Source organism: Esox lucius, chromosome 3 (genome assembly GCF_011004845.1).
Source record: "Esox lucius isolate fEsoLuc1 chromosome 3, fEsoLuc1.pri, whole genome shotgun sequence".
Classification (NCBI taxonomy): Eukaryota; Metazoa; Chordata; class Actinopteri; order Esociformes; family Esocidae; genus Esox; species Esox lucius.
In genome coordinates this window covers 31,293,244-31,313,032 of record NC_047571.1, presented here as the reverse complement: position 1 = coordinate 31,313,032, position 19,789 = coordinate 31,293,244, and the positions used below count along the sequence as shown (strand labels likewise).

At 40.1% G+C, this 19,789-nt stretch overlaps 1 protein-coding gene across 3 annotated transcripts; it reads left to right on the top strand.

The window, feature by feature from the left end:
* Positions 1-6,885: 6,885 nt before the first annotated feature.
* On the top strand, positions 6,886-14,641 carry bmi1b (bmi1 polycomb ring finger oncogene 1b). Of its 3 annotated transcripts, none has more exons than XM_020044152.2 (10): positions 6,888-7,246; positions 11,876-11,979; positions 12,298-12,394; positions 12,589-12,644; positions 12,730-12,780; positions 12,900-13,008; positions 13,113-13,149; positions 13,232-13,330; positions 13,528-13,608; positions 13,879-14,641. In XM_020044152.2, the coding sequence occupies exons 2-10, from the start codon at positions 11,916-11,918 to the stop codon at positions 14,215-14,217; spliced, it is 933 nt and encodes a 310-aa protein (XP_019899711.1). In that variant the 5' UTR covers positions 6,888-7,246; positions 11,876-11,915; the 3' UTR covers positions 14,218-14,641. The 3 variants fall into 3 exon arrangements, with proteins under 3 accessions (XP_010893671.1, XP_019899711.1, XP_010893669.1); XM_010895367.4 differs by having other exon boundaries at positions 11,848-11,979; XM_010895369.4 differs by lacking the exon at positions 11,876-11,979 and having other exon boundaries at positions 6,886-7,246.
* The last annotated feature ends 5,148 nt before the right edge of the window (positions 14,642-19,789 follow it).

The window sequence follows — 19,789 nt, the reverse complement described above, 5'->3', positions numbered from 1 at the left end:
AAGCCCACAACCTGGTTGCCTCTGCCAGGAGATAGAGACTTGGCTGTGGCCGGGCCTTTCAACAAGACAATGGACCCAAACATAATTGTGGGACCAGAAAATCAATCTTTTACAATGGCCAACTCAGTCTCTGGACTTAAATCCAGTGGGAAACCTGTGGTCCAAATTGAAGAGGGCAGTCACCAAGCGCAAACCTAAGACTATCAAGAATCTTGAAAAGCATGCTCTATGGAGATCCCCCCAAAAGCGTGTGCAAACCAAAATTTACAGGACGAAGCCCAGTGCAATCATCCACTCCAAGGGAGGTTTCACAAAATATTGATTGTAGAGGTGTGAACATTTTTGAAACCTATGTCTTTCAGAAACTATTGTAATTTATTGTGTTGAAATAAACGTATACCGCTTCTCCATATGTTTCAACCCAGAACATTACTTATTGTTTGTACAATCACATTCATTCAGGTTCATTAAAGGTGCCAAAACATCTTGAGTTGACCGTATACCTAGGTGGCTGAAGATTAAACGCCAGAATAAAGAATAAAATGAATAAACATACATGAACAAAGTAGCCTTTAACGCTGTGGTTCCCAATCAGGGGTACTAGGACCCCTCTGGGTACTTGGCCTCTCCACAGGGACTACTTGAAAACACTCATGACACCATAGGCCTTACTAGTGAAATTAACACAAGGGGGTACATCAAGGGTACTACAAGCAGTGCCAAATCTTTTTGGGGGTACTGTAACTCAAAAAAGGTTGGGAGCCACTTCTTTAGCGGATGATTACAGCTATTCTTTTAGCAGTGCGCTATAAGAAACTACAGGTTGCAGGACATAGTAATAAAGTTGGTTCGCGCTGATGTTGCTGTTGTTATTTTGACCTTTAACTTGAAATAATTGAGCAAAAGCTTTTTTCCAGCAAATCTTATAGAAGCGAGCCCATACATTCTCACCTTTTTTGGTAGTATAGCTTCATGTTCCTTTATGTGAATTATGACAAAGGAACGTTATTTTAACTTACCTTTCCTATAATGAACTAAAATAAGTCAAGAAAATCCAAAAATATATCCCAAAAAAACCTTTTTAATTAGCACAGGTGGGAAAACAGTTGAACTAAAGGATAATGTTAAAATATGGCCTGCTCTTAAATTATTTTTTTTTTAAAGACAATTGCAAGGCATGTCATGTTTACAATGACTTTCACTTACTCAGCAAACACGATTAGTTTTCACCCTTACCAACGAATGCTCCTGCCTTTTAACAAAAGTTCAGGCCTTAATCCAAAGGAAAAACCTAGTTTAGTGCTGCCCTCTGGTGACATTTTCTGGAGTGGCACCCGAACAACAACACAACACAAATAATACAAAATGTGGATACAAAAAAAAAGTTCTATTCAAAAACATTCAGAGGCTATAGCCTGGATGCCCAGGCCTAATGACACCACTGGGCATGGGTAACACGGGCAATGGACACCGGACAAGTGTTCAGGGCCCTTGAAGCCATTTTATTAAGATGAACAGAGGAGATTTTGGAGAAAACAAACTGCTCTTCAAGGGTGCCTTGCATAGTATCTGGAGCGGCCTTCCGATGGCGGTTTGGGAGCGATGCATGCGTGTCGTCGCAGCTTTGGCGGCCTCTCCACCTTTCTTCTCCTTCCTTATTTCCTCCCTGCTGCGTCGCAGGGGCAGAGCAGCGGTGTGGGCAGGGCAGCAGTGTTGGCAGGGCAGCGCTGTGGGCAGAGCAGCGGTGTGGACAGAGCAGCGGTGTGGGCAGAGCAGCGGTGTGGACAGAGCAGCGGTGTGGGCAGAGCAGCGGTGTGGGCAGGGCAGAAGTTTTGGCAGGGCAACAGTGTGGACAGAGCAGCGCTGTGGGCAGGGCAGCAGTGTTGGCAGGGCAGCGGTGTGGACAGAGCAGCGCTGTGGGCAGGGCAGCGGTGTGGGCAGGGCAGCGGTGTGGGCAGGGCAGCACTGTGGACAGAGCAGCGCTGTGGGCAGGGCAGCAGTGTTGGCAGGGCAGCGGTGTGGGCGGGGCAGCGCTGTGGGCAGGGCAGCGCTGTGGGCAGGGCAGCGGTGTGGGCAGGGCAGCGGTATTGGCAGGGCAGCGGTGTGGACAGAGCAGCGGTGTGGGCAGCAGGCTAGGGGCTTGTTTACACTATGAGAGAGAGAACTTAAGGCTACATAATCTCATCATCTCACTGGCACTGCTCCCTATACACACAATCGAAGAATGTGTGAGGAGAGAAGGAACACATCTCAACTTAGTTACAGACCTACAGTTGCAATTCATCACCTGGGATGAACAACACCTTGAGTGTCAAAGACTTCTGTACAGGTTTCGTTTCCAAACAACAGTTTCAGTGAATTACCTTAGACAATTATCTCAGTGTCAGCGACTGGTTTTCTATGTTTCATCCAAATTCCAGTTGAACAGTTAGAATTGATTACCCGGGGGGAACTGGTTGAGGTTCAAGGTCTTCTGAAGAAGCTGAGCGTGAAGAAGCGACATAACCTTGGTGATGGTGCTGGCTTTCCACAGTATACAGGAAGGGTTGTGGATGAAGCTGAGAGAAACAGCATGCCAAGCCCCATCTCGTGGGGAGAGATAATTGGGGATGTTGTCCCGGGCCCTGGCCTGGGGGTCCCATTTGGTTGGCTAATAAAACGATCTGTCAGCCAATCTTAGTATTCAGTACTATCGAGAAAGTTACTGAGTTATTAAACAGAAGAATTGCATGGATGAAGGGATTCATGTTTTTTCTCTTTGCTGTTTTTTTCTATACAGTGTTACGATTCAATCTTTTTCTGTAAACATGGTTTGTTCTTGCATTCGCTTTACCGCACCATTGTGACGAAAAGAGAGCTGAGCCGGAAGGCAAAGCTCTCGATATACCAGTAAATTTTCCTTCCTACCCTCACCTATGGTCATGAAGGCTGGGTCATGACCGAAAGAACAAGATCGAGAGTACAAGCGGCTGAAATGGGTTTTCTCAGAAGGGTGGCTGGCTTCTCCCTCAGGGACCAGGTGGAGAGATTATGTTTCGACACTGGCCTGGGAACGCCTCGGGATCCCCCAGTCAGAGCTGGCAAATGTGGCTCGGGAAAGGGAAGTTTGGGGTCCCCTGCTGGAGCTGCCGCCCCCGCGACCCAATACGGATAAAACGGATGAAGATGAGATGAGACATGGTTTGTTCTACCAACCATCAGTGACACTCTAACACCAACAACCGATCAGAGTGGTACCCTAACACCAAAAGCCAATCACAGTGGTACCCTAACACCAGCTCCAACGCAATTCCAGCTAATATTGTCCCAGCAATCTGTTCCAGCCAATCGCCTGGCATTCCTTATCGGTTTATTTTGTGAATGAGCATTTTACCTGGATGATGTATATAGCACAGGTATGCCATTGGGAGCATAGTTCGCTTACTGTAAGAAACTAGAATGGCAGCTAGAGACCAACGGGAAGACAAACTGACAAATCCTCCCTTGTCTGCTACAGGAAAAATGCAGGAACACAGCTGCCACATGAAGGTGCGATTCAGCTGGAGACTCTCAGTAGACCAGTTAAATTAGGTGTTTGATGATTCCTCAGCTCAGGAAACGTGGCAGCTGACTTGGATCAGCCAAAGCTGGAGCAACAGACTCGACCCATGTACACTGGCCCTCAGGAGTTTTATCTGCTAATTGTTTTAAATGAAGTGCAAATATAACACAGACAATAACTGATTGCATAAGTATTTATTCGCTTTAGTCAATATTTGGATGAGACACATCTGGCAGCAAATAAAGCCATGAGTCTATTTGTATAAGTCTCTGTCAGTTTTTCCACATCTGGATACAGAAATATTTGCCCATTCTTCTTCATTCTTCCAGCGTGGCTTTGTCTGTATGTTTGGGTTCATTGTCATGCTGGAAAGGAATCTTCTCCCAAGTCCCAGGTCTATTGCAAACTTGAGCAGGTTTTTTTCAAGTATTTCTCTCTACTTTGCAGCATCCATTTGTCCCTCATTCTTCACATGCTTTCTGGGCCCTGACGCAAAGAAGCATCCCCAAAGCATGATGCTCCTACCACCAAGCTTCATGGTTGAGATAGTGTTCCCAGGATGATGTGTTAAGCTTGCACAAAATATTGTGCTTTGCGTTGAGGCCAAAAAGCACTATTCTGGTCTCCACAGTCCATACAATCTTCTTCTACCTGGTCTCAGAGTCTCCCACATGTCTTCTGGCAATCATTGATTTTATATTTGTAATTAATTTGCAGCAAATTGCTGATTTTTATGTTAAGTCCACATTATCAAATAGCCACAGTAGCCAGCTAGACAACTATTCAAAATGTAAGTTAAATGTAAGTACACCCTGAGTGTTCACAATAATGCAGATATTTCTGTGCAATTCAAGGTTGCACTCAGCATACAGGAATTTGGCACAGTGGCAGACAAAAATGTAGAAAACATTGCTAGGTACCTATTCATAGCTCACATGTCTCTATCATAGATGCGGAATGGTATAACAGTAATAAAGAAAATACAAAATAACACCAAAGTACTACATTTTATTTATATTAACATTTTCAATTTCAGTTTAAATATTTCTGAAAATGTGTTTAAAAACAATGTTTGTTTAAAATATATAAGCTAATCACAGGAACTTTTTTCACATTATCATAATAGCATTCAAAATAAACACTAAAATGTATGCAGGCATTGGCTAGTGGAAACATCTAACATTCTTTAGTCAATGTGACGAATAAACATTCCTCAGGTGTTCGTTTATAACAACATTATGAAGTTAAACGGTGGACAAGGGCGGCCCCTGCTGTTGACCTGTTGAAATTGTATTCATGCAAAAAGCGTTGCTATGGGGCCTCGAAGAACTTATATTGCATGGTGCAACCCAGCTGCTGGATAGGTAAGGTTATTTGAAATAACAAATATGGTGGATATGGTGCTTGCATGAAAATATTGAATTACCCAGCATGCTAATTAAGACGTTAATAAACCCAAATACATTTTGTTTTTTTCATTTAAATTGCTAATGAAAGATGGCTGCACTGGTATTTAAAAAATAACACTAAAATACCATGTTTAAAGTGAAATGGAAGTATGAACTAATTAGAGCAAAACACCCTGGAATAAGTATGTGTAGGTTTTTTCTAGGGAGTTTTTCCTAGCCACGCACTATTTAATGTTTCACCCTGGAAACGCTTATAAGGACTTTGTGGCGGCTGATGTATAAAAGGCTTTATAAAATAACAGTAATGATTGTATTGTTGATTCAATTAAACAGTTTGTCAAAATGTAAATTTACTCCAACGTAAACTTTGTTTAACATTTTTTTTTACTGGTATTCCATTTCTATTTGCAAACGTGGGTTAATTAAAACTGGTTTAACTACCATGAAAGTAATGTGGCCTATTTCATATAAGGCTAAAATTCAGACCTACAGTATTGCATGTATTAGGAGATGACGCAAGACATTTAATTACAAGACTGAATTTTTTTTAAATAAAAAATGGAAATGCTAGTTGACTCTGGCAAAAAACGTGTTTGACATAAGTTTATATACGCTGTTGTTACTATAAGGTTAATCTGTGGTGGATCTATCATTCATGCAAGTCATGTTTAATGAGCCCATCCCTAACAAAAAAAACGTACATGAAAGGAATAGCATCTGTGTCAGCTAAATAGCGCATGTGGTGATCATTAGCAATATTGATGTCCAGATGCGCTGTTGTCTTCATCAGCACTGGGACCAGTTATTGTGGAGGGAATTCAACTAGTGGGCGAGCGGCCCGTAGCGACAGGCTAAAGTGAACCAGTTATATGCGCTCATCATTTTGAGAAATAAATTCACACTAGGCAGGCGACTATTGAAAGGTATGCATAATGTTATTTGGGACCAATTAAAATGTATGGCCTTTAGTGGTTGTTTCTGGGGGAGGGGTTTGCCAAGAAAGATACCATTGACACATCAAAAGGATATAATATTGAGGACGGTTGTTTTTTTTTTTATCCGCACTTGCTTTATCTGTGTAATTGATTTATATCTGTATGATTTTAAGAATGCATGGAGTGCCGGAGCCAGCAGTTAATACATTGGTGTAAGCTTGTAAAACGGTTACAAACATGTACAGGGACATGTTAGTAGGAACGATTACATTTTATTTTTATTTCGTCCTGATCCGAGGCTATGTAGTCTACTGCAGGCCTACAAATGAATTATAGAGCTGGGTTAACTAGCACTGTATGGCGAATGCTTTTATGAACATTAACCCATTCGAATAATATTATGCGAATTCTACTGTTAATCGGGGAATTCCGCAAATGTAGCCTATAGCCTATTAGAAGCGGCTCATATAAAAACCTGGTAGCCTACTGTAATTAGGCTATTCAAAATTAAACTGTGGCATGGCTGTTCCTCTGTATGTTACGTTCACCCAACACTAATCATTAGTGGGACAATTAATCAGTAGAACAATGATTTGGCCTCTAAAGTTGAGAAAACGAGGGCTGTTCAAAGGAGTATGGATCAACTGTTTTAGTGTACGCTCTTAGTGATGTTGATTTTGTTAAATGGCTATAATTTGATATTTCGGAAATAAGACAAAAAATTACCCTAGTGTTAGAATTAAGATATATAGCCTATTGAACACAACTAAAACATTTTGTAACAGAATAAAATAATAAGCTACTGTTTTGGGGGTGTTATTAGGGAAGAGGGCAAATCTTAAACCATTAGCCTGCGTAAATTAGGGTGGTGGTGCGGTCAAAACCTACAACTATTTGTGGACTTAAGATCCCAGCCATTGCATGAAATGTGTCCGCATAAACACATGAAAGTTTGAACAGTTTACTCTATCTCTTGGTTCACCAACCCTTGAGGAATGAGATCACGTGATATAGCGGGGCGGTCGAACTAGCCTGCAAGCCATTTTGGGAACAGTCAAGTGTTGCGCTATTGCTCTATGCATAGGCTACTGTTTCGTAGGCTTACGCACCGAACAACCTATTTGGGCCGGCATTTTTCAAAATCTGCGTAGAATTCCTGTCTCTTCGCTTATTAGGTTATTTTCCTAGCTGTTGAAAATTTAATCCGCGCTGCGTTTTTGCGACTGCCATTGAACTGCATTTGTAGCTCGTTCCAAGATGGCCGCTTGGGTAGCATTCATTTTTTTCTGATCGACTTCTAACTTTCATTGTCCATCAGATTGATTCAAAAACGCTCAGACCTTCGGAATATAATCGATTAGGTATGTATGTACGGAACTTGTAGTCGTAACATTAAATAATATAAATGTATATTGTAAATTGTATAGCTTTGCAAATCCAAGACTAGTGCGGGCTGTCTGATGAATCGTAAACATCGTCAGTGCGCAACACGGTCACTCAAAGCGCACAACATTGTAGAATGTTATATTATCTCAATGGTTAGACTATATGTTTGTGATATTTCGCGTGGCATATAATTTAGATAAATTAAACTGTATCTAATTTGTTCATAGCAGCCAATGTAAACAGATATGCACAGAAGCATCCAAGTTGGCATCATACCAAGCGGATTTTGAATCAGTTCTCCTCAACAGGCTCATTTGGCTGTTTATTGAAAGTTGTACTAAATATGACTAAACAGTCTTTCAAACTGTGCGTGTATTTTATAATAAGCGTTTTAATTCTGTCAATCGCTGAAAATGAACTTGGCTTTGGAAGCTACAGACTATATCATAGACCAGAGATACACAACCCTGGTCCTTGAATGCCGAAGCCACTTCATGTTTTTGATTTACCATACCTGAAGGAGGTGTGCTACCTTTAATCCCTGATAACTGATTTATTAGCGCTTTTCCTCTGGTGTGGTGTCCGGATGGAACCAGCGGCAATCTTGGAACAAGGTCGGCTTACGTAGTCCTAGCCTGCTTTGTAGAAATGTTGTTGACCGGACTTTTCTTTTTTTGAAAAAACAAATGAGCATTATCACGAGTATATTTAGACAGTAAATCGTTCAAATATGCCAGATTCCATTTCTATCAATTCGGTTGGTTTATGAGCAGAGATTTGTATTCTCACACTCCGATGCTGTTCATCAGGTTTTGTCCCAAGAATAGGCTATTCAATCACTAAGATTTTAGGGATAGTTGGTTGATCGATTTGGAGCATTTGATGTTAGTATAGGTAGAATATCTGAGTTGAGATGTTGGATTAACAATTCCGTCCATTAACAATGCGATTTGGATATAGCCTACCCTTCAAGATTGGTAGTATCAATGTATTTATTTGGTTTCTGTTTTGCAAGCACGAGAAGGCTAGACTCGACCTTTGCAACTGATGTGTGGTGGTGAACATTTTAAATCATTTTGAAATGTGTGTAGTGTGATTAGGTTTACATGTCTTCGTTAGTCTATATTCAGAGCACCTCCCGAATCTAATTTGAAATTGAATAACTATATTATTTCGTAAGAAAATTAAATGCAATGGTTAAAAATATTATGTTACCAAGCATAAAAGCTTTCTTTATCTTTTTAGATAGGCTTGACCAAGATCATGTCTTTATCATTCGGATAAACTAAATGATTTTAGGCTAGGCTACTTTAACTGATCAACCTTAATTTCATGAATCCATAAGGTTGATGACTATCGTTTGTGTGATGACAATAGATTGAAGCTCCTGGATAACATAGCATGAATCTATCTTTTGAAATGATTAATACGTCGTATTAATTCTTTCGGTTACACATTTCCTCCAAACGGGTTATTGTTTTTCAATTTTCTTCGATTCGTCAGCCAGAAATGTGATATATATATTTTTTTTTTCTTTAAATGTGATTGGCTTACAACTTGTCTGAAACAAGCTTTGGAATAACTATTGCAAATTATGAAGGTCAATTATATCCAGATCAACTCTGTGGTTGCGTTGTGTACCCTACATTCAAGAAAGATATCCTTCATTTGCACAAGTTGGTGGTTGATGATCATTTCCTTCGTTTACAACTACAGTTTAGATTTTGTAAATGTAAGCAATGGCAGTTAATGGCATGCGCAGTTCAATAACACATTTAATGACAAACAATGGAAGTAGAGCTCCTCTGGTCACTGTAAACCGTGGTTTCGAGAAGCATTATAATTGACACATCCGGAGATGCATAACGCGATGTTCGGGTTTCTTGACAGGTGGGGGGTCTGTGATGGATGTGTCAAACGCCAATTGCAAATACGTTTTCACTCGAATATGGCTTTCTTGTTCTCACTTTCGGTTGAAAAGATGGGCTGAGCTATTCCGTTTAGTTGAACAATGAATATGTGTGAGACACATTAGATTTAGTTGGTTTCGTCTTCACACCGCCGGCGTGAACATTTGTCATAATGCTGTACTTAAACCGCATGACCTATGATTAATATATTTGGTCACCAGTTTAGGTGCTCGGAGTTTTCGAGTGTGCTCCGTGCTTTGTGTCGTCTACCATTCGAAATTTTCGATTTTTCCACGGATTGCTCTGTGGACATTGGCGATAAGGACTTTTCAATAAATTAACATAATGCTCAGCTGATTGGTAGATGCTTCAAGCCAAAGTTAAATAAACGGTTAGGACTAGCTTTTTAGTTTTATTTTGAGCTCATTCAGCGATTCGTTTAGATATGTGTAAATCCCGTTGCCAATTTGTTGCCTGAATCTATACAATATAATTACTACTTGATCTGTGGCAAGTCCGGTTGGATAAATATTCACATTAACATTCATATGTGGTCGTTAAGCTTACCCATGTACGTCAATTTTTTTTGGAATGTTAATTTGTCTCAGGCTACTGTTAGAATCGATCCATAAAAGCCTCATGAATGGCAATTGCGATTTGTCTTATCAGATCAAGCCTGGGGTTTTGTATTCCCAGGCCAAATAGCTTACTACTGGACTGCATTTCTGCGGATCCTGGGTTGGAATTTACCTGGCGCGAGAGATCATATTGACAACTTTTGGAAAATTATATTTATTGATTTATTTTGTCCTGGATATTCTTTGGAATAATTTTGTTAAGCAGCCTTCCTACATTATAAGTACTTATTTGGCATGCTTTCCTGCAACCCACTCTCTTCCTTTTGCGTACATATAACACGGGTTCACACAATGTCGTGCTATGCATACGCCAAAGTCATTTTTTGCGTGCAGTTGAGACGCGATCTCCTCCCATTAATAATAATGGTGGCCAATAAAATCGTTTCATTGACACGCACTAACTGAAACCTATTTGACGTCACCATCATCGAGGCACGGATTTCCCAAAGAGTGACTAATCTTTTTTAAAAGCTGTAGATTAACCTTTTTCCTGAAAGAACGTAAAAGGGTAAAGGTAAAACTTTGGAGGAGATCGCGTCTGAACTGCACGCAAAAAAGTAATTTGGCGTATGCATACCACGAAATTGTGATGTGTAAACCCGTGTTATATGTACGCAAAGGGAAGAGAGTGGGTTGAACTACCTCTCCTAGCCCAACTATTATCTCATTGCAGTACACATAGCCTCTGTGTGGTCTCGATTAAACATAATTAGAACATCTGTGTCTTCATAATGGACATTTTCATTTGGCGTAACCATATATTGAAAGGATAACATACAGTACACACCCACACACACACACACACACACACACACACACACACACACCGCACATCACAGGTAAAACAGCCAGCGGATCCTGAACATCAGAGACATCAGAGGAATTGTATAATTTACACGCATCTGACGACTTTCCAAACTGCACTATTAGAGTGTAAGGCTGAAAGCGAGGGCTGTCAATCACGTGGGAATCTTTGTGAGCGAATTAGGCCAACTTCAAATAATTTGGCGATAGTTTACTAAGGCGTCAGTAAATAAGTATTGATAATGGAAAGAACTAGACAGTGCGCCTTTCCTATCGAAAATGACGTCGTGGAAAAGGAAGAGGGGCTACTTGTGCTGAGTGAGCGTTTTGTGCTGAGTGAGCGTTTTGTGTTTCAATAAATAGTGAATACTCTCCTCTGTAAATCGTTTCGTTCCCAAAGTCGGTCCTAGTATGCAAAACGCAGCTGATGAGTGACCGTTCTCTCTCACTCCATACTGGTCTCTTAAACCAGTTATCATATTGATAGGCTATATGCCAGTAATATATCTACCAATAGCCTAATATAACGGACAACTTGAGAATCTGGTTATTTTACCGATTCGTTTTTTTAATGGATTTTGCTGTGGTCTATATGGGCGCAAAATGGCTGGGAATTGCTGTTAAGTTTGCTGCGTCACGAAGGCGTCAGACTAAATGGGCTTATAACATTGTGGGACTGCTGCTGGGTTCCGGACCAGTTGTTGAGGAAGTCGGACGGAAAGCACATTGTGCGGAATATCAGAAGCTGTCAGGTCCATGTCTAAGCGGGATGACAACAAATCCTCCTTTAAATCGAACTGGAAGCTGGAGAAGAAAATGTCTGGATTTTCATGACAACCACGAATAGCGAATAGACTGCTCTTATGTAACAAAACCTAGCTTACGTAAATACTTGAGGTATTGGAAGTGGTTTTTGTTTTTCGGTTTAACATGAACTCAGCGGAATGATGTGGCCTAGGCTCGCATGGCATGTATGCCTACAGAAGCCCAGTGTACAATAAAACATTAACGAAGACGCTTTCACTTCTCAGAGCACATTGCCGCGCTTTTCTAATCTGAACCGTATAGATATGGAAACCATATCTTGTATTTTCTGTGGCGGAGCAGTGATCCAAGACGCTGCAGCGAGGGATCACGTACGAACCACTGCTCGTTCAGATCTCACCACTTTTCTTTCCAATGAAGCATAACACTAAACGTTTATTAATTTCTGCTTTCGAATAGGATTTGACCCTTTTTTGACGATGCACAGGACAACAAGTATCAAGATTACTGAACTCAATCCACATTTGATGTGCGTCTTGTGCGGTGGCTATTTCATCGACGCAACCACCATCGTGGAGTGTTTACACTCATGTAAGTTATCGGTTGAATGTCATACACAAAGTTTCAATATATGGTTATTTGGTTGTCCTTGTTGGAGAAACATTTGAACAACCTTTTTGGTGTCAGGTAGAACCAATTCCTTACATGACGCGTTTTACAGGGTTGCACCTGGATTCAAAAGTAGTTTCATTTGGACATTGTTTTTCGGAACATTTACAAATGGGCATTTTTTTTTTATTGCTTAACCTGAGTAAGCTAATCGCAATCAATGCTTATTTTTAATGACTTATTTGGCTTGATGTAAGCTATGTGGTGGTGATGAAATTGTTCTGATTCTTATGTTTTCAGTCTGTAGAATGTGCATTGTTCGATACCTTGAGACCAGCAAATACTGTCCAATTTGTGATGTCCAAGTTCACAAAACCAAACCCCTTTTGAATATTAGGTGAGTAGCCTATTGGTTGGGCTTTTCGTATTTTATACTTTAATTTAAAATTAATGAATGTTTGAATGTTAACGTGATAACCTAGAGCTCAAAACATTGAAGACCATATTGAATTGAATATTTCCATTTCCAAAATATAAGAAATGGTGCATCATTACAATGGCAAAAATCATCATATAAATACCATATTTCAGGTCCGATAAAACCCTTCAGGACATTGTTTATAAGTTGGTACCAGGACTTTTCAAAGGTCAGTACATTTTCACGATCATCCGTTTAGATGGTTCCATAACTACTCAACTCCACCGTAATGCATTACACTACTTTCTTTACAGATGAAATGAAACGAAGACGGGATTTTTATGCTGCACATCCCTCTCTTGACGGTAAATCTGTTGTTGAATGGCGAAACATGTTGAAGATATCATTGCTCCTTGCTCTGTTGCTCTGCTCAAGTGTTGGTTCACTTGAAACATGGTTTTCATTTTTTTTTTATGTTTGGTAGCTGGAAATGTATCCAATGAGGAGCGAGGGGAGGTGGCAGATGAAGAGAAGACAATTATTACAGATGATGAGATCATCAGCCTGTCCATAGAATTTTTTAATCAGAGCAAGTAAGGCTTTTGTTCAAACCGCCTAAGACTTGAAAAATGCTGCCCCACCCAGAATGCTTGTCAATTATTTCTCTACTCATAATTGCGTATGTTACTTTTCTTAGGGTAGTAAAGGAGAATGACGAAGATATGGCGAAAGAGGTGATTAAAAAAATTAAATAATAATCAACGAAACACGCTTGAGTCTGGATACTAATCTAAATCCACATATCTTTTTTTCTAGATGATTGACAAGCGATACTTGCAATGTCCGGCAGCTATGACGATAATGCATCTAAGGAAATTCCTTCGAAGTAAAATGGATATTCCATGCACCTATCAGGTGACCAATCACATTTAATCACATTATTAATGTAATCATTTCAAATTCTGTAAAAAAATATAAACTGTCTGAAATGTTTTGCTATTTTAGTGAAAATGTAGATTCGTTCAATTTAGAATTACCTTTGGATTTAAAAAAAAAATTAAGGACTGATTAGTTGGACTCACATATCGTCTTTCTCTCTGTGTTGCTTACAGATAGAAGTTATGTATGAAGACGAACCATTAAAGGATTACTACACATTAATGGACATTGCATACATCTACACCTGGAGAAGGGTAACACTGAAACAAAATGCTCTGCTTATTTATAAAGGGCTAGTATATCTAAATATAGCATTAATTAACAGTGGTTCCAGTCATTAATTGGCTTCTGGCAAAGTGATCACTTCAGATGATTTTTTATTAAATTACACGTTTATTTCTAAATACCTTTTTTTGGGGGGGGGGGGGGGTCAGATGTCATTCTTAAACCTGCTTAGGCTCATCTGAGGAAACACATGGTAACCTGTAAATGTCAACTCTCGGTGACCTCTGCACGCGTTTCAGAACGGGCCGTTGCCGCTGAAATACCGGGTACGAATGGGCTGCAAGAAGATGAAGACGAGCTGCCCGAGCGACGGGACCCAAACCACGCCGCGCGAAGGTGAAGGACCCTCTGACCCTGATGCTGAGAAGCACACGAGCACGGGCCCTGAAGCCTCCACTTACGCCTTGCCCAGCGCGAGCACCGCCCTAGTTCAGTCGTCGCCGTGTACACACCACTCCCACCTCTCGTCCACTGGCACGTCGAAAAGCGGCATCACGGCAAAAGTGGTCCCAAATGGCCAACTGCCTTTCAGTAACCAGGTCCGAAATGGCTCCCTCAGTGTCGGGTCTTCGGGCTGATCCTTCTGGACTTTCAGAGACTTTCACACCAACACGGACTGTAGGAAGTGTATTTTTGTGCCATACCTTTGTCGTTTTATATATAATACTATATGGACTATATTTTTGTTCATTTGTGTGAGGAAGACAATGAGAGACCGTGGAAAGACTTGATTGAATTTGACCGGATTGTGTTCGAAATGTTTTGCCCCCCCACGGGCCACTGCCATTTTGGTTTGGAATGTGAAAAAAAACCAAAAACATTTTTGGACATTTTCACAATTCCCAATTCATTGTATGAATTGACAAATACTGTTTTTTTTATTGAAATGAAAATGTGTATTTGGCTTTGTCGACGTCAGTGCTCACCACAAAAAGCAAAAAGTGTGACTATTGTGCACTGCGTGCATGTAATAGTGAATTTAATAAACACAATCTGATTGTGTTTTGGATTTACGGGTGCGGGCTGCATAGGTACTGCTGTTCAATGGGAATTCCCCTGGAGAGTTCAACTTCACTCGGAAAGTTGTCGGTTGGCGAATATTTGCCTGTCAAGAATCTAAAGTAGTAGTTTTTTTCATGGCCAAATCACATTTAAGTCACACTTTTAATATGGATTCATTTCCGATGTTTTCCATATCCTTTTTATATGTTGTTAATATATTTTTAAGGTAGCAGAGGCTAAAGTTGTAATGGTTATTTGGAGAACTGTCCAATAAGTCTGTCTGCTGAGGAACCATCCAACAACAAGAAAAATAAATATAATAATAATAATAATAATAGCAAAATTCGCCTTTTAACTTAACAATTTACAGGCTAGCCAATATAAACTGATTCTTGAATGTTTTATCTTAGTAGGCAAAATCTTCCCGATTTATACGCCAGAAGTGTTTTTGTAGGTTGTTGTAAATCTTTCAACTATCATTCTGAGCTGACGGATAGTCCGTATTGGATCAATAGCTTTATAATACAAGGATTTGAGTGTTAAGATCTCTCCACCCCATAACAAAAAAGAGAGGTTTGGCTGAAAAGGAGTAACCAAAATGTGCCTTGTTACATTGTTTCAGTACAGATATGAATTAAATGTGCATCCGTCAACCTACTTTGGCATAGGCATTTCTGGACTATAATCTTTGTTCAGCACAATACTGCATTGAAGAGAATGTCGGACGGCATAACATATACAATGTCGGGAAATAGAGATTTATAGGAGTCGATAAATATCGATTCAAACGCCATTATTTAGAGATTATTTTGCCTACTGTGTTGTAGCTGTTCTTAGTAAAAAATTACGTGGATCCAGTGTGAGGAATATGTGAACCGTGTGTTCATTTTGTTTTACTTTTTTCCAGCTCTTACAAAGCCTTTCTCATCACTGCCCTGGCCCTTAACTCCTGTGCGACCTTTAGGGACACACATCCAACATAAACATCACAACTACCATTTATTTTTATACCAAAACACCATCTCTAAAATAATTTAAACGAAATAAAGATGATCGATTAAAATTCACTCCGTTAACTTACGAAAAGTTCAGTGCTTATGTATAATATTTTAGGTGCATTATTTTAAGTACTCAAAGACAATGTTTTATTGTGGTTTATGAATTACATTATCGAATTATCATGGTGGACACAATGGTGATACTCATTTTGAAATTGATTAGCTTACAACACAGCCATAAAAATGTTGGTTGTTGGTATTATGTTAATTGACCAATGTTTTTACAAGATGACATGGAAAAGGCAAACACGAAGTCAAAGGTCCAGGTAGGTAGCTTCAAATGGTTTGCTAGAAATGTATAGATAACTTGATATGGCATATAAGTTAACGTGTATCTTTTAAATTTTTTAGCCTACAAAGATCTACTTTTAAAGTAGGATGGATCATAGATATCTAATAGACTGAAGGCTGACGTGTGTTTCTCACAGTGGCATTTTATTTTCGTTAGTCACACTGATAAAGTTTTTTTAGTATGCATTTACATTTTAGCAATTTGTCAGAGTCGAATGATAAATATTTGTGTCTACACTAGCAGCAACATTTTAAACGATTCGGTTCATTCAGGTAAAAAAAAGAACAGCGCTGCATCCGACACCGGATGTGAATCACCTCTAGCTTATATCGTTAGAAGAATGAGTTTACTATCAAGCCTCACTTTTTTTCTTTAGTTTACACTACACCATGCGCTGACGTTCATGCATTCGTTAGACCGTTTTGACACGTTTGCGTAACCTTTCCTATTTCAGAAATACATTAAGTTGATCCACACAACTCTACTCTTTCATATGACCGAAAAAATACTTCAGATTAAAGTCACAATTAACGGAGTTACGTAAATGACCCAATATGGTGCGGGACCCAGTTAACGGAGTTACATAGATTACCCTATATGGTGCGGGACCCAATTAGGTCGGCTTTAGGTTCTGTATTTTAAATAATCTCGTTTGCATAGTAACTTGTTTTTCAAAAGGAGTTAAAAATTAAATAAAATGAGCTTTCAGAACCTTTAGATTAGTGTGACCTTTTTTCAAATATTTTTTTTTTCAAGTAAGGTGAATAATGGGCATTAGTATTGCCACACTCAAATGTTTAACGAATAGGGTGTTATATTGTCATGAATCCCCGATGTACAGTCCACTCCACATGGTAAAACAATGGCAGCTCGTAACACAGAGATGGAAAGTGGTCATATCTGTGAAATAACTATTTTGAAGGCATCCACCAATTTTTGTAAGGAAAGAAAATGTCCGTGCCTCTATTATTTTTGGGCTCCTGGAAGGGCCGCCACAAGTCTGCCTCTACGTGGTAACTGTTTTCAGGAAAACCTGTTCTCAATCAGCTGAAGACCCTGAAAATGACTCAAGAAAATGTCCTTGGGTAACCTAGGAAAAAACTGTGAGATTGTTCATTTGAGGACTGATGCCATGGCCTGCTGCATGATCACATTAGGTCGTGGGTAATTAAATATCTTATTTTCTTGTACACATTTGCTAAGGAGTTTTAGCGCAACTTTTGAGTGGAGATGCCTAGTGATTCAATCAATCAATCAAATGTATTTATAAAGCACTTTTTACAACAGCAGTTGTCACAAAGTGCTTTTATAGAGACACCCGGCCTTGATTCTTAGTGTCTAATATAAAATGCCAAATGCTTAGAAAGAAACAACGTCTGCCTCATCATGGATTAGTCTCATGAAGGACCTATAACAATGGCTCTTATTTTGTAACTTAAGTTTTTCTGTTGAAATGTGTGTCCTCCAAAGCACATCTAAGGCCGTTCCGGGTGTTATCACAACGCTCGCTAAACCGGACATCCCTATTGCCCGAAGGGAAGCGTTCTCCAGGTCTTCTACCTCGATTGAGCGCGCATCGCCCAAGCAGCCACAATGAGTCGCCAGAGAGCGACAAGGCAAGGCGTTCAATACTAGATTACAAACTCCCCGAAACCATGATGGTGCCCAGTTGCACTGCCCGCAGTTCTTGACATGATGCAGCTAACTTTGATGCGGTGACTTTGATGCAGTGACTTTGTTTCATTACAAAATATGAATTCTACAACAATGCACGAATTATGCAGCAAGAAAATTAATACATTGTCTGGAGACTAGTTCACCATCACCTCTATGTAACGTTTTGACTCAGTGGCAAAATCCTTCAATGTAGAAATATAATACTTTGTTTGATTTTTTATTTAAGCATTTCAAATTTATTTTAAATGTTTAAGTCTTTCTGATTGGCATTCTGAGCTTTTAATTTTGGATATGGATGAGTAGGCCTATTTTGAAGATCCATATGAGGTGTTGAGGAAAAGTCAAACGGGCGTTAGGAAAAAGTTTAGTCTCCAGAAGTCCACTTGTTTTAATTGTGTTTCTGAGAAACAGAGAGAGGGAGTGCCGTGGAATACACAAGAGTCCTGGCATGTAAACGTGTTTTGTTACCAGACCAGACTCATTTCTGGATGGTACATAGAAGTGGAGGTTAAGTACCTAAGGTGGAGAATCTATGTTCTGTTTTTCGCCCATTGCCTGACTCATGGTACCTGGTACAAAAGGAAGAACATTTGTTCTTCGTTTGGTTTTCGAAGAAGTTGACCTCCTTACACATGTAAAGCTAGGGTGTTTAAGATATGGGGCATTCGTCCTCCAAGAATGACAATGTAAAACGTTCAAAAGGATTGGGCCGTGTGACAAACGAGTACAGAAGGGACGTGTACGTGTAAGATCAGAGGGAGGAATGTCCGAAAGGCAACTGTGGTTGGGATCACTACGCCGGGGCTTTGGTGGTCGTTGCAGCCGGCAAGGAGATGTGAAGGCCGGCCGCCATTGGTGTTGAATATGTGGCCATGGGTACACCATGGTACACTGATCTCTGTCAAGCAGTCCAGGGGATTGGACTTAAGGAGTTCATAGCAGAAGGCCTGCAAGAGGTACTGGCGATGGAAGTGAGATGCAAACCCGGGGCTCCTGGGTCTGTGAAGCAGGCTGATTCGGTTGGTTAGTTCTCCAGCCAGAAACCCAGACTGAGCTTGCAGGCACCCCACATAACACAAGGAACCTGTAGAGTGTGACAAGCATGACATGAGGAGTTGTGATTTAGTGACATTTCAAGATAAATACATATTTTCAGATACAGATTAAGCGTAGTCAAGAACAAAAAAATCTCTATGGCCGTTCCGGGTGTTATCACGACGCTCGCTAAACCGGACATCCCTATTGGTCAATGGAGTTACAGAAAACTCCATTGAGCTGTTTTTTTCAGTCCTAGACTAATGTGGTACTTTCATCTGGGCACTTAAGATTTGTCACTTGTGCTATACATTTCATAGTTAGGGTAAAGAACATTTGATTAAAATCAATTATCATATCACATGACCAAGTGGTTTAGTAACAGTATAAGAAGTCTGATTAAAGCAACTCTGGCTGACATCTTAGACATCCTATCTTGCCTGCAGATTTGTCATTGATGTCTTAGGCCAAAGCACTATTGGAGTGGCACAAGAGCAAAAAGGTGAATGTCCTGGAGTTGTCGAGTCCAAGTCCTGATCTCAGTCCCATTGAGAATATGTGGCACTATCTGTGGTCCATAACCAATGTCCCACAAAACCTGGACAACCTGGAGCTAATCTGCATAGAAACATCGGCCAAAATCACTGCGATGTTATGTGCCAGCTTTGCACATAACATCGAAGTGATTTTGGCCGATGCTATTGCCTCAAAAAGATGGTGAAACACTTTACCAAATTATTTGGGGCGTTATGCTTCATTTCATTGGAAAGTTTGAAAAGACATACTTGCTGTAAAAGCATTGGGCAGGATGTGAACCCATACTTCAGAAGTGCTTGTGCACCAGGAAGCAGCAGCATAAATAGGCATAAATATCTGAATAACACTGAACCTACCAAAATTCTTTGCTGTTAAGATTTGCTGTTAAGATTTGCTGTTAAGATTATATATTTTTTAAGAATGACCCAACTACGTCTGCCTTAATGTCTGTCACTGGAGAATGAGGATGCCATGCACTTTTATTTTGAAGTCCACAAATCTCCAGAAACCGGTGTAACGCGTATTGAAACAGTACGAGGTGAAGAACAC